General features: G+C 33.9%; 1 protein-coding gene across 1 annotated transcript in view; it reads right to left on the bottom strand.

The window, feature by feature from the left end:
* Positions 1 to 21,262: 21,262 nt before the first annotated feature.
* LOC308338318 (cilia- and flagella-associated protein 276-like) overlaps positions 21,263 to 22,417 on the bottom strand; it is a gene marked incomplete at both ends in the record, with an annotated part of 29,426 nt that continues 28,271 nt past the window's right edge. Inside the window, 2 exon segments of the mRNA XM_080796338.1 lie at positions 21,263 to 21,582; positions 21,585 to 21,804. Of these exon segments, the coding sequence (XP_080652464.1) occupies positions 21,263 to 21,582; positions 21,585 to 21,804 (540 nt within the window).

Below are 22,417 nucleotides of genomic sequence, written 5' to 3'. Positions count from 1 at the left end.
TCTATAAAGAACTCCTGAAACTCAACACACACAAAACAGATAATCAGGTCAAAAAATGGGCAGAAGACATGAACAGACACTTTTCCAAAGAAGACATACAAATGGCTAACAGACACATGAAAAAAATGTTCATTATCATTAGCCATCAGGGAGATTCAAATTAAAACCACATTGAGATACTGCCTTACACCAGTTAGAATAACCAAAATTAACAAGACTATAAACAACAAGAGTTGGAGAGGATGTGGAGAAAGGGGAACCTCTTACATTGTTGGTGGGAATGCAAGTTGGTGCAGCCACTTTGGAAAACAGCGTGGAGTCTCCTTAAGAAATTAAAAATAGAGCCACCCTATGACCCTGCAATTTCACTACTGGGTATTTACCCCAAAGATATGGGTGTAGTGAAAAGAAGGGCCATTTGTACCCCAATGTTCATAGCAGCAATGGCCACTGTCGCCAAACTGTGGAAAGCACCAAGATGCCCTTCAACGGACGAATGGATAAGGAAGATGTGGTGCATATACGCTATGCAGTATTATGCCTCCATCAGAAAGGATGAATACCCAACTTTTATATCAACATGGACAGGACTGGAAGAGATTATGCTGAGTGAAATAAGTCAAGCAGAGAGAGTCAATTATCATATGGTTTCACTTGTGGAGCATAAGGAATAACACAGAGGACATGGGGAGATGGAGAGAAGAAATGAGTTGGGGGAAATGGGAGGGGGAGACAAACCATGAGAGACTGTGGACTCTGAGAAACAAACTGAGGGTTTTAGAGGGGAGGGGAGTGGGGGTTTGGGCGAGGCTGGTGGTGGGTATTATGGAGGACATGTGTTGTATGGAGCACTGGGTGTGGTTCATAAACAATGAATTTTGGAATACTGAAAAAAAATAAATTTTAATTAAAAAAAAGTTGTTCACTATAATTTGCTGCACACCATGATAGTATTAAGCACAAAAATTTGGGAATAAGGATTTGGACCGTTGGCTACATTTTCTATTCTGACTAAATGGGTCTTAAACAGGAAGTGGAATCTCAATCTTAATTGGATTACTTATCCAGTATAGGTTTCAGATATTCCACAATGTCATAAAAAATGTAAAAATCTTATGATGTTTATTTTGGCTTATATCAGCCATTAGTATAAAAGCATTTTTTTCCTTATATCTGATTTCAAGGAACTGAAAATAATGCATATAATTTTTCAGTGGGAGTAGAAATAATAAAAAAAAATTCTTAAAAATCAGTTTCCCAGTATGTTAAAAACAGCAAATACAATTAACTAAGAAAATCACTCATATTATTGAAACTAATACACTAGGGAAAATAAGATTTATGATTTTGCAAAAGTATCCAAATGCACATTAACTCACGTTTATGAATAGCAATTGTCTTCTAACTATCTGAGCTTTCATCTCAAGTCTTAGAAGAAAACTCAATAATAATATTAGCTTGGTATAATGACTTAAACTGCCTCATATTCTCCTAAACGAAAGCAATGTTTAATCCTTTGCATATCTTAGTTTACATTGAATTAATTTTTTCTTACAAAACCGTATAAAATAGATATGGTTTAATATTGAGTTGTGCTTAAAATAACTTGCCTATTTTAGATTTTCAGGGATACCAGTGATTGAGTTTTTCTACAAAAAAACAGGGTAACTCCAATGTATCCAGTCTTTGATGTTTACTTCTCAGTTTGACAAGAATATAATGTTTAAGTTTGGTGATCTAGAAGCACAAATTTGTAAGTAAACCTTGTGATTTATAGACATACACATATAACCAGTACAGTATAAAGATACTGAACTGATATGTGCAAATTTTCAAACATGAATAAAATTATAAACTTATAAAAATAAACAACTATTTCTAAATGTTTTCTTTTATTAATGCGTAGAAAACTCTGTGCTATTACTAAGATAAGGGAAACAAGATTGAATATGTTCATCATTAATGAAACTCTTATGTGGCAGTTTTGAATATATGGTGCTAAATTTATCTCTGTTGATACATGATTTCAATGGTTAGCACTGAGGAAAAAGTTGTCCCACAATTAGGTGTATCCAAGAAGTAGTGATTGTTTGCAGCCCCTATGAAATAGTTACAATTAAGTTATTGCATTTGTTGAAATTCAACTCGTAAATGTCCATCTTTTTGAATATCAGCTAATATAAAAGATTTTTTTAAATTTTAACATTTTCTCTAAAACTGTATGTACATGCATTATACAAAAAAAATCCATACACTAATTCAGAATTTCCAAATTTTCATTTGAAAATCTTTAGCCTGATTCTGTTTTGAAAAGCAAGGACTTCCTCACATATTGTTAGAGGGAATTGAGTGTTTTTGTCTGTGTTGTTTTGTTTTTAAGTTGTCTGCAGGGCAGGGAGCTTATAAGTGACAGCGATTTTTTGACCTAAGAAAAATCAGCAAATTCACAAGTCATCTAAAAATTTCAAAATAATGATCTGTGGACTTTTTTGATTTTTAAAAGATTTTTATGGCTACTTCCCAATGTGACTATATTTTAAAGTCTCCATTTTAGAAAATAAGTAGAGAAATGGTATCCTATAACATAATTTACCCTTCTAACTTCAACTTCTTTCCTTCAATAGCTGGCATATTAGCATAGTGAAGATACTTCGTGGGCTAACTTGTCTTCCAGCTTTATTCTAGAATTTTTTCTTTTTAAAAATTCCAACCTAAACTGCTATTCTACTGGTGATGAACGTGTATACATTTCCCATAGGCAAGTTATTTCTGTTGGGAGGACAGAGGTTACTTTTCAAAATGTAAATTCCCTAGAAAACTTTCTGTGACTTTCAGAACTGCCTGTTTTTATTTTAGGGGCTGGCAAACATTTTCTGTAAGGAGACAGATAGTATGTATATTAGAGTTTGTTAGGCCCAGAGGAGAAAATTATGCATATACTTAAATAACAAGAAAAAAGACTTCCATAACTTTTTGACAACTTAAAATATATACTTGAACACATTTTATAGTATTTCTTTTAATGAAAATAATGGCATTTTTCTATTAATAAAAATAATGTAGTAACATTTTGTTTAATTGAAAACACCCTTTTAAAATTATCCTGGTACTAAGATGACATGATGGCTTAAGTAAAATTAATGATATAAGCCAAATAGTTCACTGGAAATCAGATAACATTATCAGACATAAATATGTTTTGAAGAAAAAAAAAGGCCACTGTGGCTTTAAATATAAAAAAAAATTGATACAGGCATATATTTTTAAAATTTATAAAATTTGTTCTAAAAATACATACAATTGATATATATATTTTTTTCTGTTCTCCCAGACACTGATGTATCTATGATAAAAGGTTTAATTCTTATGAAAGAAGAGTAGTAATTTTCAATGGCAAATCCAACAATCCATCCAGCTAAATTCCAAAATTCCAAACTAAATTCCAAATTTATTTTCTATATTTAAAAAGTATTGTCCCTACAGATACTGAAATTACATCATCATATATACATTATAATTTTCAGGGATTCAGATAACCTAGAAAATATGAGGAAATAAAATCTATGGTAGCTACTATAATAGGGTTTCTCAACTTCTGCTCTTTGAGATTTGGGGTTGGAAAACTTTTTGTTGTGTAGGTCTTTCTAGTGCATTGTGGTAGCATGTTTAGCAGCATTCCTGGTCTTTGTCCACTAGATGCCAGTAACAACACCCTACTGTGACAACCAAACTGTCTCTAGACCTTGGCAAAAGTTCTCTGTGGACCAAATCTCTCAGGATGAGAACTATAAGGTTATAATTAGGTAAAATCTACAAATTAGGACTGGCAAATATATAAAATACAATGGACTGACGGTTATCTTTTCCATAAATTGAAGCTGGGGAGCCAGGAGAAAATAGTGACCTATTTGAAATTCACAAAGAACAGTTTTTATCCTAGAATGCTGTATCCTAGAATGCTGTATCAATATATCCTTCAAAAATAAAAAGAAATGAAAACTTGTTCAGAAACTTGCTTTAAAACTGATGCAATTTATCACTAGCACAAGTGTACTTAAATAATAAAGGTAATAAAGATAATCTTCGGGGGAAAACATAGAATTCCAGTGTAGAATAAGGTAAAAAAGTGGGCAAGTATTTGCATAGTTTTTAATGAATACTGATCGAATTTTGACAACATAAAACAACAGTGGGATTCCTGTGAGGCTCCTGTGTGGCTCCATCATTAAATGTCTACCTTTAGCTCAAGTCATAATCTCAGAGTCCTGGGATTAAGCCCGCATTGGACTCCCTTTCCTCCACTTCTCTGCCACCCCCCTCGTATGTGTATATGTATGTGTGTGTGTGTGTGCATGTGCGCGCATGCACATGCATGCACACACAGACTCAAAATCTTTAAAAAGTAGCATGTCTTCAATAGTTAAAATACATAAACTCTTGTATATCAGATACATTCAGTGTAATTGTTTTATCTACATACTACATTAAGGAGAACTTAAATAAAAGGAACACAAAGATAGTAAAAGTAAAAGGATAGTAAAGTTATCCCAGCAAACACTAATCGAGAGCTACTGTAACAATGCTAATACCAGTCAAAGAGTTCTGTAAGGCAAGAAACCTTTCTAGACCTACAGAGGGGCCATTTTACAGTGACAACAGATATATCCTACAAGATTTTTCGAAACTATATCTGTGTGCACAAAAACGGTTCTAAAACATGAAAAACTAAAAAACAAGTAAAAAATTATAGTCACAATGAAAGACTTTAATATACTTCTTAATAGCTGATTTAAAAGTTAAAAAAATGCTGAGGATAAAGATCTGAACCATGTAATTTAAAGAAATTTTCTTCTAGCATCCGCATATATCAACTTGCTAACTACAAAAATTGTTTCTTCCAGATGAAAAAGTACCATACACCTCTTCTTCCCCTCCCTTAAACAAAACTCAAGGTGAAAATACAGGTAATAATAATAATTCTATAAAATATTTTATATCATAGGCTTAAACCAGAGCAAGTCTTTTTTTCCCCAAATTCATTGAAGTAGATTTGCTGGTCAGATCTCTAGATAAGTAACAGATCTTTAACTTGAGTACATTGTTGGAGGGGGGAACTCAAGAGAAAATAAAATAGTTGTGAGAATTAGAAAAGTTATATTCTTGAAAGTATAGCTAAAATACTAAATATTACATGTAAACCCTGTAAAATCTGCATGTATTAAAATAATTTAGACATCAGTTATAAATACTATATTCAAATAAGGTAAATAAACATGCAACTTGATTATTGATAAACCACAATATGAGAGATATAAAAGTATTTTGTCTCACTGCCCCATGAAAAATTTATTCACTGGGGAATGCTTTTTCTACGCCACTGGTATTCTACCATTCCTATACACAATTTAACTCTTGAAACACAGCTTTTCATAGAAATTGACTAACTCCTATATTTTTAAAATTTTATTATTAACATATAATGTATAATTTGTTTCAGGGGTACAGGTCTATGATTCATCAGTCTTACACAATACACAGTGCTCACCACAGGCCATACCCTACCCAATGTCCATCACCCAGCTACTCCATCCCCCCCACACCCCTCCCCTCCAGCAACCCTCAGTTTGTTTCCTGAGATGAAGAGTCTCTTATGGTATGTTTTTATTCTAACAACTTTCCCATCTGGAATTGGTGTCTTTTAACTGTAGATGGCTGCTGCCTACCACCTAAGGAAGAAGATGTGGAGGGTTCCTGCTTCCTAAACTATTTCACTAAGGAAATGACTTTTCACCTGACTAGGGTCAGGTAAGGGAAATGAAAACTAAAAGATAGTTATGAAAAATTCTGACTTGGTTGGGGATCTAGGATTGTAAGCAGGTTTACTATTTTTGTGGGTTTACTGGAGATCCCTGGTGGGCCTTCTCACAATGACATTCTCAGGTGCCTTTTCTATACATCCACCCCATGCGACTTTTCTCCCTATCAGTACCCGTGTTCTCTTGGCTTAAATTGGCTTTAGATTGATTCTCTCTCCCATGTGACCCACATCTATTCTATGGAAAATACTCTTGTCCTAGGATCTGCCAATGTTGGGATATAATTTAATAATATAATTTCTAATTGTAGGATCTATTCTCTTTCTCTTTGTTGGGTGTCTTTGCTGTTGTACTAACCTGGATTGTATACGTGTACTAAATGTAATGCATGTATCCAGCCATTCTCACATGTTCTGTTTAGTATAACTGAATGATTGGATAGGTGAATAGATATGTGGGTGAAAGGATGAATATTATTTTATTATTTTACTTTTTTTATTATTTATTTATTTATTTATTTATTTATTTGACAGAGATCACAAGCAGGCAGAGAGGCAGGCAGAGAGAGAGAGAGGAGGAAGCAGGCTCTCCATGGAGCAGAGAGCCCCAAGCAGGGCTTGATCCCAGGACCCTGAGATCATGACCTGAGCCGAAGGCAGAGGCTTTAACCCACTGAGCCACCCAGGTGCCCCTGGATGAATATTATTTTAAAAGCCTTTTCTATAATTGTAAAGAAAATTTGTCAGAGGCTACCCAAACAAAGTGGAAAGGAGCCAATAACATAGGTGCAAAGGAGAAAATGCGAGGAAATTAGTGGAGAGAAACTGACAAGTAGACTTTGTGATTTTATTACTTATCACTATCTGCCTCAGTTTCCTCCTTTGTAAAATGAGCATTATAATAATATCCACTTTAGAGTTGACTGAATTAATCACTAAGACAGCAAGTTGTGCTCTGTCCATATTCTGTATTTAATTTAACCTAGTTTTATAGTTTGTTTTCCTTTATACCTTTCAGGAATTTGTAGCTCATTTAACAATAGTTTTGCTCTTGGGAGCAGATATGTTGGAGTTCTTGTCTAGAGATATTTATGTAGAATGATGTAAAATATTTCCAGGTACTGGATTTAATGGCTGCTCTGTTAAGTAGCATTGCTGTTTTTAAAATTTAAAACCTGCTAACTGTGTAAAAACTACTGACAGTGCTAAACCAGAGATACACGTACTGGGTTTTTTATACACAGAGTTTTTGTGTGGGGGAGAAAACTCACAAAGCCATCATATTTTGTTACTTTACTAACGGTTACTTCACTGTCAGCTCCCTGAAGAGAGCTCCAGGTCACTCAATGACTCCCTGAGACTCAGCACAGTGTGGGCTTATCTTTGTCATTCAGGCAGTCAAGAGTGCAGAGGAATTGGCCAAGTACAGAGGCGCACTGTTTAACTAATTTTACCACTAATCTTTTTTCAATAATTACCCGAATTCCCTTCACTTATGCTGTTCTGAGTACTTAGGAACCCACTGGTTCTTCAGCTCAAACAGTATAAACAGACAAAAATGCCTGAAACTTCAGAAAAAAATTAAACTGCTGCCTCAGATTTTCTTTTATGTATCTTAAACTCCTTTTCCTTACAATATTTGAACTATGTACCACAGGTGATAAAGTAGCGAAGAGTTAGATTGTATAGAAAAATTTTAAAAAGGTCAATATCTTTTAAAAAATCATTTATAAGTGGGATGAGAACATAAATGTTTGGTGACTGAGGCAGAGCTGACCTTCACATAGATGTGTACAGACTAGACAAACAGTTAATGTTAAAGAACAGAATTTTGTGCAGACCATTTGATTTTTATACATTATCCAAAAACAATTCCCTCAAAACAAGTATAAAAAACCTGAAAAAGCAAGATTCAAATATTTCAATATCTGAAGATTTCCCTTTGCATAAATCATACAATACCTATGAAAAAACTCTCACAAAGAAATCTTATATTTTAATCAGAGGCAAAACAGAAAACAGATGTTGAGTTGCTGATTAGTCATAATAATATGAAAACGTCTATTTAGCATGAAAATTCTGTAATAGAGCAGTAGTTTCACTAAAAATCCTATAGCTTAAAGGTTTAGATATATAACATTTGATTGTTAATTTAGAAAAAAAAACATTTACACCATGAGAATAAAAAATAATTAGTTTAGATTTTTTGGCTGGCTGTTTTGTTTTTAACCCTTGAAAATTTTCGTTTTACTTGGTTATTCCTGTTTTGTATCCTCAATGGGGGTAGATTTCAACCTACTGCAATGAATTATCTTATCTTTAGTAAACCCAGCTGAATGTTGGTTGTCTAATACAGCAGGAAAAAGATCAGTAATGCAAAGGATCCCCACAATTCCTTTTATTCACTGGTTTATCTGAGTGTTTTAGAACACCTGTGATGTGCTGGAGTCGTATTAAATGTTAGGGATACCACAGTAAATAGCATGGTCTCGGTATCCGCTCTCACAAAACCTGCTGTATTTCCTGTGTAGATATTCTATCTATCCATCTATCAGGAAAGATTTTTGATGTACACACGTGTTTTTGATGCTATTGTTGTGACTTCAAAGAGAACATGCTTGTTATAAACATTAATGATTTCTGGTTGCACTGTATGTCTTTTAAATTCTTTGCTTCCCCCCCATAAGTATTATGATTATATTTGAACAATATCCTTTTAAGAGATGATATAATCACATATATACATTATAATCGATTTCTGTAAAATTTGATTTATTCAGCATGCTAGAATATTTGCTCCTAGCTATTATAATTAACAGTCCTCTACCTCGGTGGCTTAACACAGTGTGTGGGTTTTTGGTAGTGTTGTTTTTGTCCACATCACAGTCTGATGTATATTGGTTTGGGGGGCTTTTCTACATGGTGATTTGAGCATCCAAGCTCTTTCCAGCTTGTGACTGTCTATCCATCTGAGCTTTGACACAGTTTTTCACAGAGTCCACTGCCTTGAGGTCACTCCAAATGACAGTCTGTGCAGGGGTTTTAAGCGTATGCAGACTTAGTCACCTCGCTCCTGCTGCACTGCAGGAAACTGGGAACTGAGATTTTCCTATGTGGTCTGTCAGTCTCTGTCACATCTGAGACTTCTTGTGATCTTTACAAATCAACCCGTGCTGTTTAAAAAACAAAAACAAGAAAACATTTGTTGAGCACTGAGTGTTCTATGTAAGTGATGAATCACTAAATGATAAATCACTAAATAGCTTTGCTAAATTCCTGAAACCAATATTATGCTATGTTAATATGTAGAATTAAAAAAAAATTCAATAAAAGTATACATTAAAATTCTGTGGCAAGATTATATTTTGAAATGTTTTTAAGATTGTTTCATAGAATGTTTATTTGAAGAAATTAGCATTATGGACATCTGAAAACCTTAAGATAAATCACATGTTTCTAAGAGTAAGCTCTGGTGTTTGTTTACTGAGGATAAAAAAAAAACTTTATTAAGGCTATAATATCTGTGGGACCCAGACTCTTAAATGTATACTAGAAGAACAAATTCTGCTTTTAAAATGATCTTAACAATAACAGCAGTCCCTACCATATAACAATGCCTAAAACGTGCGAAGCTCCATCTCAAAGGTTTTAATCCTTAAAAATTAGAAAAAATAAAATTTTTTGATAATCAAATAGTTTTATTATTCTAATAGAAATAGAAAGTAAAGGTTATCTTTACATCGGCATGTCATCCACGCCCCCCCCCCAAATAAATTGAAGCTACTGGTGTTTTCTATGATGTTTAAACAATCAAAATCATCAATAAATCAGGGTAACATTGTAGTCAAGTAGCAGAGACTACAATACAAAGTATAAGATAACATTATTTCTAATAATCTGAGCTATTTCATAAAATATAGAAAACTAACATTTTCATATTGTGATTGGTTCTTTGTGTGAACTACAGTACATTTCGGAAGGACCATTTTTTTCCTGGTTTTGAAGAATTAGAAAGTTAGATTTTTAAATGTAAGTGATGAGAGTGTTGTATCTGATGAATGTTTGTTGTTAATGCCGCTACTCTTGCACAGTATGAAAATGTATCCTCGTATCATGAATTCAGATAAATATTTTATTCTCTGAACAAGAATGATGAAACTATTTAGGATAAATGCAACTGTAAGTGATGGAAAATGAACAAACTAAACCACTAGGGTCAATTTATGTTTTAAATATAATCTTTTTTTGTTAAGCTCCTATCCATAGTGATTCTTTTGATGTTTTATGGATTACAAGCTTCAATAATTGGAATATATATTCCATCAAGCTTTTTAAAATGTAAAACACAGAGAAAATAGGATATTTACACTACAGCAATTTATTGATTCCTAGACATTCTTATTAAACCTCTAATTGCCCTGCTTCCAGAAAACTTAAAAAGGAAATTTATTTTATTTGATAACAAGATGTTCCAGGTCCTTCTTCTGTTTTCCTGCCCCTGTCCTGGATTGAACAATTTCTCCAAGAATTCCAAATATATTTTACTGTTAAAAATTTTAACTTAGCCCATAATCTAGATATTGGTGAACATGCCCATTGTTACTGCATCATTGTTCATAGGTCCTTTAAGTGTACAGATAAAGCTTTTAGTGGAACTTTGTAACATAAATTCCAACTGGTATTTCTAAAATAAGAAATAGAAATTTTTGTTCTTTTTTATGTTGTAATTTTCACTATGAATGTTGAAAATAATGGTTTGCAATAACATAAGAAATTATTTTTTCATCTACATATAATTTTTGAATACCAATATTGAGAATAGTTACGGAAACTATTTTGTAATTTAGATTATATTAAAATATTCTAATGTGTTTTATTAATGCATATATGATATGTTTTCTTATTATACATGATTTTATGATTGTAGACACTAATTAGTGTAATTTAAAATCATTTGAAAACTTTTGCTGCTAATTCAATAGAAAATTTCTTTGCATTAAAAAACTCTAGCAGTGCCTGGCTTGCTCAGCCGGTAGAATATATGACTCTTGATCTCAAGATTGTGAGTTTGAGCCCCATGTGAGGGGCAGAGTTTACTTTAAAAAAAAAAATCTAATGCTTATTTTATTTTATAATTTAGTTAAACCATTTATAATTTCTATGCTAAAACTTAAGAGTTGCTTTACTTAAGTTCTGTTTCTATCATTACTTCTGGGTTCTTTTCCTCCCCTCCTCTGTATACAGTAAGACTTTAGAGTAATACTCACTGATTTACACATTACTCTTCACTTGATACTTAGAACAACTATGGAAATATAAAGAAATACTATTCATAGCTCTATACAGTGTGCTGTAATGTAATATAAATACAACCTTTGCAAAAACAGTCTTGAACTGGAAAACCACACCCCCCCAGCATGCATTTGTTTTGGGCAATCAAGATGTAATTCCTGCAAAATCATGTAATATGAGGCCTCAAGATGATTCACAAAATCATGCATAATGTGGAAAGAAAAATAGAATTAGCATAATCTTTTAACCAGAGTTTTAAAAGAAAGAAATGTAAAATTCCCATAACCATGAGGTGACTACAGTATCACCACCTGATCATCTTTGAACTTACTTTTTTTGTGTGTTAGTTATCCTGGGGAAGGAGAATATGAGAGAGCTTTGGGAGCTAACAAGTGTACTGCTGGGAATAGAAATCAGTGATCCTGAAATAGTCTTTTTTATTAATTGTGGAAATATCCAATGTCTTCTGGATATAATGATATGGTTCTTATTTCTCCTTTTAGCTGTAAGTAAAGTATAGTCACATTGATTAGAGATAATTCTTTGTCATTAGTTCCAAGTATGCTTGATTGATTTTACTTTGTTGAATTTTGATACTTATCCAATTTCAGTTTCATTTTCCTGTATAAATAATTATCTTGGCATCTTTATTTTGGGTGAGTGGGTAGGAATGAGTCTGTTTTGTAACTCAGGGGAGAAGTCCAGCACTTCTTATCAAGTTTATTATTAGACTATATGTAACGGCATTCTTACTTACATAAATATACTTATTTCCCAGTGACTGGAGTGGCAATCATTACAAATAAGCCTTAGTCTTCATCTCCGTTACACTCAGACTGAATTAAAGGCAACAGAAATGTTTTCCTTCCTCAAGGAATCTGAATGTTCCCTGAAGGGACAATTAATATACATGCAAAGAATGTGGAAGAGAGAATCAGGAAATAGATACAAATACAGTAAAACACACTAAAGTAAAAACAAGGTAAATATCTTGGAATTACAAACCAAGCAATAATTAAGAAGAGAATGACATTAAGAGGCAAAGATTAAAAAAAAAAACTACTTAGCAAAATTTAAACGAACTGTTTTTCAAATAAAATATACTATGAGCAAGCATAAAGGGAAATTCATGGTCAAAATTGCTTCTTTTTTATCAGATTTTTAAATTTTTGATCATCTAGCTATTAATGCATTGATTCATTTGATTTGACAAATTTCAATTAAAAAGTGACCCTATAGATGTGTTTTAAGATCTTAATCAATTTTGCTAAGGCTTTCAGTTCTCTAATGTAGCCTGTTGCTGATCAAGAGCATTAAATTATACCTTCATGCTGTAGCAAATTAAACCTGGATTCAGAAAGAGCTAACTGATTCTGACTGTAATATCCAAGTTAATTAGAGCTTGTTTAGTAGTTGCAAAATGTTAGGCAGTTAACCAAACTAGAGAAGACAAGGGTACTTAAAGCTGTGAGAAATTTAACTCGTCCTGACTGATCTTATTACCTATTAAGAACATGTTATCCAAACTAACACCCAAAGTAATCAAATGCAGGATTATACATAATGAAGTACATGCTCTGATTTAAGAAAAGGACAGATAATTTTATGTCCAGAAGTTACGCCTGACAACAGGTCAACAGATTTGCGGTGTTCAAGGAGTCTGTGTGTGTGTGTGTGTGTGTGTGTGTGTGTGTGTCTCGTAGGGGTGAGGAGACAAACACTGAGTGACTGAGTCTGACTTACAGTAATGGAGGAAATCCAGGACCATTTTCACCATGGCAGTATATAGAACTCATCAACAACTGTCTGTCCACCAAGTTATTTAATATACAGGTATCACTTCTTATTTGCAACATACCAAATAATTTTATCATTTTAATATTATATGGAACATAGATATAGCTCCATTTAAACCTTAGCATTGTTTCTAACATAGTAAATTATTTCACATAGCAGTATTCAAATACATGACAGAAAAATAAGCTGGTTTATCATAAAAATGTTTGGTCCCATATTGTTCAGTTTTCAAAAATTCAGTACAATCAAAACAAAATTATTCCTTTTAATAAATCGAGGATAAAACCCCTCAAATCTAGACTCACTGTCATTGAAATACTTAAGGGTTCTGCATGTTTGTTTTCCTTTCAATTAAGCCAATCATCAAAAGAATATATTAAATATTTTCAACTGGCTTAACATTTATGCTTGTGATTTACATATTTTAGTAATATTCTTTATGAAACAAAGTTTTTTTGATAAAGATCCAAAATAAAATCACACATGAATGGAGAATAAAAGAGAAATATTTTTATAAAAGAAATCAATCCCAAAATGTCTTAAGACTTCTGTGACTAGCTGCATAACCTTGGATAGTTTCTGCATTTTATGTAGAGCTGGTGTTCTTGCATGTAAAACAAAAACAACAGTAGTCCTTGTCTTATAGAATTATTTCAAGGTATAAAAATAATTCATATAAAGCTCTTAACATTGTATCTGACATATAGTAAATATGTAAAACGTAATCAGTTTTGCTGTATTACAGAAGACTGAGGTACTTCTTGAGATAAAATTATTACATTTAGAAATCCTGGATGGCTAGGTCAGTTAAGTGTCTGCCTTTAGCTCTGGTCATGATACTGGGAATTGTTCTATATAGGTCTGTTAAGTGTATTTGTTTTAAAATATGTTTCAATTACGATATTTTCTTGTTGATACTGTCTGGATGATCTATCCATTGCTGACTGTGGGGTATGGAATTCTACTATTGTACTGTCTATTTCTCTCTTTAGGACTATTAGTATCTGTTTAGTGTATTTCAGTGTTTTGATGTTGGGTGCATATATATTTCAATTGTTATATTTTCTTGATCTATCAATTTTTTTATTATATATTGGCCTTCTTTGTCTTTTCTTAATATTTTTGGCTTGAAGTCTACTTTGTCTGATATAGGTGGTAGACAGAAACTCACTTTCCTGTTTTTCACTTGCCTGGAATGTCTTCTTCTACCCTTCACCTTAAGCCTATGCATTGTCATTAGAGCTAAATTGAGTCTCCTGTAGAGTATATAATTGGGTCTTGTTCTGGCTTATTTTTTTGCTTTAATCCATCCAGTCACTCCATGACTTTTAATTGGTGAACTCAAGCCATTTACAATTAGAGTGATAATTGACATACAAAGACTTATTACTACAATCTTATCATTTGCCTTCTGGTTATTTTGTATCTCCACTGATTCCTTCCCTCTGTTTCTGTATACCTTTGTAAATTGGTGGTTTTCCATGATGATATGGTCAGTCTCCCCTTTTATATGTTTCATGACTCTGCTCTAAATTTTTGCTTTGTAGTTACCATGAGGCTTACATAAAACACCTTAGAGATAAAACTGTTTATTTTTTGCTGATAGTGACTTATCTTTCTTTGCCTATAAAGTTTCCATCCTTTTTTCTCCTCTCCTTTTATATTTTTGGTATCAAAATTTACCTCTTTTTGTGCTAATTCCTTAAATTATAGTAGCTATATTTATTTTTAATGCTCTTTTCCTTTAACCTTTATACTGTAATTAGGTGGTTAATTAATATAATTGATATTATAACACATTCTAATATAATATAATACATAGACTATATTCTAAATATATATAATATATGATACATATTCTATTATATTCTAATATAAAATTATAACATATTTTAATATAAGTAACAGGTCTTTTTTAAAAAATGTCATTTTTCTACTAATTCAAAGAGATACGTGTACCCTGATAGTTATAGCAGCATCATCTACAATAGCTAAATTATGGAAACAGCCCAAGTTTCCATCGGCTGGTGAATGGATAAAGAGGTTGGGTGTATATATACATTGGAATATTACTCAGCTATAAAAAAGAATGAAATAGGGACGCCTGGGTGGCTCAGGTTAAGCGGCTGCCTTCGGCTCAGGTCATGATCCCAGCGTCCTGGGATTGAGTCCCACATCGGGCTCCTTGCTCCACAGGGAGCCTGCTTCTCCCTCTGCCACTCTGTCTGCCTGTGCTCACTCTCTCTCTCTCTCTCTGACAAATAAATAAATAAAATCTTTAAAAAAAAAAAGAAATTATTAAAAAAAAAAAGAATGAAATATTTCCATTTGCAACAACATGGATGGAGCTAGAGAGTATAATCCTGAAAGAAATAAGTCAGAGAAATACAAATAACATATAATTCCAATCATATTTAAGAAACAAAGGAGCAAAGGGGAAAAGAAAAGAGAGAAAGAGAGAAGGAGGCAAACCAAGAAGGAGACTCTTAACTATAGAGAACTAACTGAGTGGTTACCAAAGGGGAGGAGAGTGAGGAGGATGGGTGAAACAGGTGATGGGGATTAAGGAGAGCAATTGTGATGAGCTCAGGTTGTGCTATGGAAATTTTGAATCACTATATTGTACACCTTAAATTACAATTTAATGTTAACTTGTTTAATATTGTACACCTGAAATTACAATTTCGTGTTAATGTAAAATACAATTTAATGTTAACTCATTAAAATTTAGATAAAAACTTTAAAAAAAATTATATTTTTCACCTTTACCAAAATGTTGTGTACTTTTACATATTTATATGTCACTAATTAGCATCTTTTCAACTTGAAAATCTTTACTCTTTCTTGCAAGGCAGGGATAGTAGCAATATACTCCCTTAGCTTTGCTTGAAAAGTCCTTATTTCCCTTTTTTATCTTGAAGGATAACTTCACCAGATCAAATATTCTTGGTCAATTTTTACCTTTCAATGCTTTGGATGTTGCATTCCATTCTCTCCTGACCTGTACAGTTTCTGCTAGGAAAAATCCCACTGTGGAGGGTGGGGAAGTGGTTCTTTGTAGCTTACTCTTTTTTTTTTTTTCCCTCTGACTGCCTTTAAGATTTCCTTTACTGTTAGCTTTTGATATTTTCAATATGTATCTTGGAGTAGGTCTTCTTGCATTAAGATAAAAGAGTGTTCTATTAGCTTCATGGACTTATTTTTTTTTTAAGATTTTATTTATTTATTTGACAGATAGAGATCACAAGTAGGCAGAGAGGCAGGCAGAGAGAGAGGAGGAAGCAGCTCCCCGCTGAGCGGAGAGGCCGACGCGGGGCTCGATCCCAGAACCCTGGGATCACTACCCGAGCCTAAGGCAGAGGCTTTAACCCACTGAGCCACCCAGGTGCCCCTAGCTTCATGGACTTATATGTCCAATTCCTTCTCTAAGTCTATCAGCTATTATTTCTTTAAACTCTGCCTTCTTCTCCCTCTGGTATATCAATTATTCTTATATTTCGCTTTCTGATAAAATCTGATAGCTCTTCATTTGAAAAAAAAAAAAAAAATCTTAGTTCTCTTTCCAAATGAATTAGTCCTAAATCCCCATCCTCCAAGTTACTTACTCTTTCTTCCATTTCTTCTGCCCTGGTACCAGTGTTCTCTGGTACATCTCATCCATTGAAATCTTTGGCTCTAGAATTTGGTTCTTTTTTGTAATTTCAATATCTGGTTAAGAACTCCTGATAATTTCATTCCTTAATTCATCAGTTGTCTTTCTGAGTTTTCTTGTAGCTCATTGAATTATTTATCAGATGACAATATCCCATGCCTTTGAGTTTGTTGAGGAATTACCATTTCCTCTATCTGATACCCGATTTCCTTGATATTACAGTGTTTGATGATAGGTGCTTCTGCTTTCACATTTGACTGGCCAACCTCTTCCTAGTTGCTTCGGAAGTTCTTTCAGTTCAGCAAGTGGGACACCAGAAAGCTTTCTTTTTATGTTCCAGAAGGTGGTGCTATAGCTCCAGATATTAGTTTCATTTATTGGCGCTGGCCTGGCCTTGGCAGCTGCACTTGGGAGTGGGCACAAGAACCTGTCAACAGAGTGGGGCAGGTGTGGGTTTAGCATTGGAGTTTTGGGTGTCCCCACAGATCATGTAGGGGGATCCTTGATTGGGGGAACTCCTAGAAAGGTCTGTGGGTACATTTTCTGCTGAGATACCAATGTAGACCATAGCAAACATGTTCCTTCAATGTTCTTTGATATTCTTGTCTGACTCCTTCCCTTTCTTCTCTCCAACCACTCACAAAGGTCCTTCCTCAGAAATGAGTATAGTAAGGAAGAAAAACAGGTTCCTCTAGCTGTAATCCATACCGTTAGTCTGTTACTCACCACTTTCACTTTGTACTTCCTCTGCCATGGTCACAAACCCAGTCCATTGCACTTTCTTGGGGAGGGGGTATGTTAGAAAGTTCTTCCCACTCTTCTGCCTCCAGACTTGTCTCTATCCCACTCCAGCCTCCCCCATCAGTCAGTCTGGACCTCTACACATTTTCTCTCTCCCATGGGTGTCCAGCCAATTTTGCACTGTCTGGATTTCCCTTCTCCCCCAATTGTGATAAGTAAGGGTGGGTATTCTCACCAGATCCCTTCTAGCCACAGCCCTCTCCGAAGTCCTATCCACCCACTTTTGGATGTACAGGTGGGTAGAAATCTAAATGTCCTGGTGTAATGCATGGAGGTACTTTTGTTCAATTATGGATATTCAATTAATTGTAAATCAAAGGGGAAAAAAAGAAGGAATGACTCACATTGCTATGATGCTGATGTTAGTCCTCTACATTTTCTATATTGACATTCAGCGTATTGGTTGGGATCCAAAAGTGAACAACTAAGGCTTTTTGTTTGTGTGTTTATTTTGCTTTAGGCCTCCTCTGAGGAACATTGAGTTTAATATGCTCCTCACTTTAATGACACTTTTTTTTTTCTTAAATCACTGGTACACATGAGGCTGCTCCATTTATTATGATGTTACATTTTAAAAAAATGAAATGGTTATCTTATTTGCATTTTTCTCATTAGTAATTAGTTTGAATATATTTCAACTTACTATCTCTTAGATGTAAAATTCCTATTCATAACCAAGCCCATTTTGAAAAATTATTTTGGATCACTTTTTTCACATTTCTTGAATTTTCAAAATTTATGTACTCTGAACATGGTAGATGGTATGTTGTAGATGTTTTGAATTCCATTAACTAATTCTGGACAGAGTGATTTTTATAAAGCAGGTATTTATAGTATTCGCTGTTCTACTTTAGTTTGTGCAGTAATGATTTCATACTTTGATTAGGAGACATTTGTTTTTGTTTTACTTTAGTGTTGACATAAATTAAATCCACCTATAATGAATATAATAAATGAACACCTTATGAGCATATATGGAAGCTAGCAAAATTTCTCATTTGAAGAACTGAGGGAAGCTTAAAAATAAATGTTTTCAGATCAACAAATCTATGACTAAATACTAAAATGGAGTAAAAGTCTTTCCAATAAATGACACTGAACAACTGAACATCCACATGCAAAAAATATCTAGACACAGCTGTTATACCCTTTGCCAAAATTAAAATGCATCACAGATCTATGAGTAAAATGCACAACTGTAAGACTCCTAGAAGATAACAGAGGAGAAAATCTAAATCATGTTGGGTAAGGTGATGACTTTTAGATACACACCAAAGTCATGATCTATGAAAAAAAGAATTGACAAGCGGGATTTCATTAAAATTAAAAACTTAGGGGCACCCGGGTGGCTCAGTTGGCTAAATGCCTGCCTTCAGCTCAGGTCATAATCGCAGGGCCCTGGGATTGAGCCCCACTTCAGGCTCCCTTCTCAGCAGAGAGCCTGCTTTTCCCTCTCCCTCTGCTGCTCTCCCTGCTTGTGCTCTCTTTCTCTCCGTCAAGTAAATAAAATCTTTAAAAAAAACAAACTATACATATTCTTACCATCTGATCCAGCAACTACTCTCCTTAGTATTTTTTAACAGTTGGAAACCTAAGTCTACACAAAAACTTCTACATGTATATTATAGCAGCTTGATTCATATTTGCCAAGGACTATGTGACATATATCTTCCATTCAGTTCTGTTGTAAAAATAAAGTCTTTATTTTTAGTTTTTTTCCAGTGTTAGAGATATAGTTGACATAAAACACTTGTATAAGTTTAAGGTATACAGCATAATTTAACTTACATATATTGTGAAATTATTACAAGTTTAGTTACCATTCATCATCTTATTAAAAAATACATAAAATAGAAAATACAAAAGTACTGAAACTTTCGGTGTGATTAGAAATCAGGATTTACTCTTTAGTTTCATTTCTGTGTGTATACATATACACATATTTGGCATATATACATATGCATACATATATACATATATGTGCCAAATATATACATATATACATATATGCATATATATGGCAGTATTAATTATGATCATCATCATGTTGTTTACTATATTCCTGGTATTCATTCATCTTGTACATTTGGGGCACTTACATTTAATTACCTCAGTCCCCACCCCTGGTAACCAAACATATAACATCTTTTCTGAGGACTTTTTTTTTCCTTTAGATCCCAAATATGAGTGAGATCATACAGTATTTCCCTTTCACTCTCTGACGTATTTCACTTAGGATAATGTTCTTAAGGTCCATTCATGTTGTCACAAATGACAGGACTTCCTTCTTTTTTATGACCGAATGATATTCTAATGCGTTCATATCTAGATATTACAACTTCTTTATCCACTCATCTGTCAATGAACAAAGGTGGTTTCCATATCTTCACTATTGTAAATAATGCTGCTATGAACATACAGAAACTGATCTCTTTTACATAGTATTTTCAATTTTTTTAAATAAATCCCCAAGAGTGAAATTGCTGGATCATATGGTAGATCCATTTTTTATTGAGCTTCCATACTCTTTTCCATATTAGCTATTCCAATTTACATACCCAGCAACAGCACACAAAGATTTATTTTCTCTTTGTCAGCACTTGTTGTCTCTTCTCTTTTTGATAACAGACATTCTAATAGGTGTGACACAATCTCTCTGAGCCACACTCTCTCATTGTGGTGCCCTCTCTCATTGTGGTTACGATCTGCATTTCCATAATGATTAGTGATGTTGAACACCTTTTCAGGTTCCTGTTGGTCATTTGTTATATCTTCTTTGGAAAATTGTTTAATTAGATCCTTTGCCCATCTTTTAATTGAATTATTATTATTTTTTCTATTGAGCTATAGGAGATCTTTATATATTTTGGATTTTAACCCCTTATCAGATATGTAGTTTTCTTCCATCATGTATGTAGACTTTGATTTTGTTGATTGTTTCTTCTGCTATTCAGAGCTGTTTAGTTTGATATAGTTCTACTTGTTTATTTTTTACCTTGTTGCTCATGCTTTAGGGGTCATACCTAAGAAATCACTGCCAAGACTCATGTCAAGGAGCTTTTTCCTATTTTTCTCCCCTAAGGAGTTTTATGGTTTCTAGGAGTTTTGTGATTTATGGTTTTCTATACTTAGGTCCTTAATCCATTTCAAGTTCATTTTTGTGAGTAGTGTAAGACAAGGGTCTAATTTTACTCTTTTACATGTGAATATCCAATTTCTAGTTTCCTAGAAATATTTCTACTAGTTTTTCTAATACTATTTATTTAAGCATTCTTGACTCCCTTGTCGAATTTGAGTTGATTGAAAAAAAAATATATATATATATGTTAATTCTGGGGCTCACAGTTCTGTTCCATTGGTCTTTGTGTCTGTTTTATGCCAGTATCACACTGTTGCGATTACTACTGCTTTCTAAAATAGCTTGAAATCAAGAATCCTTTGGCTGTTCAGGGTCTTTTGTGATTCCATATAAATTTTACTAGTAGTTTCTCTACTTCTGTAAAAAAAAAAAAAAAAAAAAAAAATCCATTGAAATCTTGATAGCTATTCAATCTATTGATGGCTTTGGGTAGTATGGACATTTTAAACCATACTAATTCTTCCAATCCCAATAAATATTGCCTATCTTTCCATTTAATTTGTGTCTTTGACTCTTTTTATCAGTGTCTTATAGTTTTAGTGTAGAGATTTTCACCTTCTGGTTAAATCTATTCCTAAGTATTTTACTGTTTTTGATGCTATTATAAATTGAATTTTTTTCTTTGACTTTCAAATTAATCTGTTGTTAGTAACAACAGTAGCATTGGTATGAAATGTTACTGATTTTTTTTTTTTTTTCAGCACGTATCTATTTAATGGAAGTGGGCAGCAGATGTTCCACTATGATTAATTAGTCCAGGGGCCTCTCAACATTGGGTTGAGAAGAAGCCACCATCATTCTTTTGGGAGTAGCCTCCCTTGGTAGCTGCAGTGTGAGGGGACAATATGGATCCCTGAATGCTATGGATAGACTCCTTCTTAGGGTTGATCCAGTATCTGATGTTAGACCGGGAAGTGATGGAAAGTGGTGGAGGAGGGGGTAAAAGTTCTCCAGGGAATTGGGTCTTGATGATTCCATGGGTATCCTGGGTAGTCTCCTGGTGTAAGAGTATCTCACTTTTGTTCTTTAATGTCCCTGTGTGGTGGTTGTACACAGCTGCTAAGCGGAAATTCAGGTCATCCTTTGTATCTCAGGATCAAAAAAATAATCATCCCGCCTCATGGAAGTGATTGTGGGAGTTGAGCTGAGCTGACTACAGGGTTCCTGTTGCTGAGCAAGGTGAGCTGGGTTCTCACATGGCAGTTTCTTGGAAGCCCGGAGTTTTCCCAAGTAGGTCTCATCGTTACCCAACGTAGGGTGCTGGAAAGAGTCTCGGGTGAAAGGAATAGTCAAATGCGGAGTGAGACTCTGGTATGAGGGATGGAAAGCCCGCACAGCCGCACACAACCGAAATGCCACTGATTTTTGTATGTTAATTGTGTATCCGGCAACATAACGAATTTATTAATTAGATCTAACAGTTTTTTGATGGAGTCTTCAGGATTTTCTACTAAATTACATGATCTGCAAATAGAATACAATATGAAATAGAGACAATTTGGGTTTATTATAGTGACAATAACAAAGGGGAATGTTACATGAGGTAAAGTCTAGGAACCACTTGGTACAAGCTTCCGGGTGTCCCCATGGATTTGCATGGAGATAGTCTTACTACTCCCAACAGTGATATGAGAACACATGTGAGCATTCTCAACCAGAAAGCTTGGTTGTGCTTTGGTGTCCAGTGTTTTGATTGTGAGTCAGTCATGTAAGCTTGCAGTGCCCATGTGACTGACCTCAACTACTCAGATTCTAGTCTAACTTCACAGAAAGAAACCATTTATTCATCATTAGCCACATTTTAGGATAAACTTGCCAAATGATTACAATATGGTCTCATATATAACAAAAAACTCCTATTAGGCAAAATGTTCTAAGGGCTCAAAGTTTCTGCTTTAGAAAATGATGATCAAGTCATCTT

This window comes from Martes martes (assembly GCF_963455335.1).
Source record: "Martes martes genome assembly, chromosome: 2".
NCBI classification, from domain to species: Eukaryota; Metazoa; Chordata; class Mammalia; order Carnivora; family Mustelidae; genus Martes; species Martes martes.
This window is presented reverse-complemented; position numbering and strand designations above follow the sequence as displayed.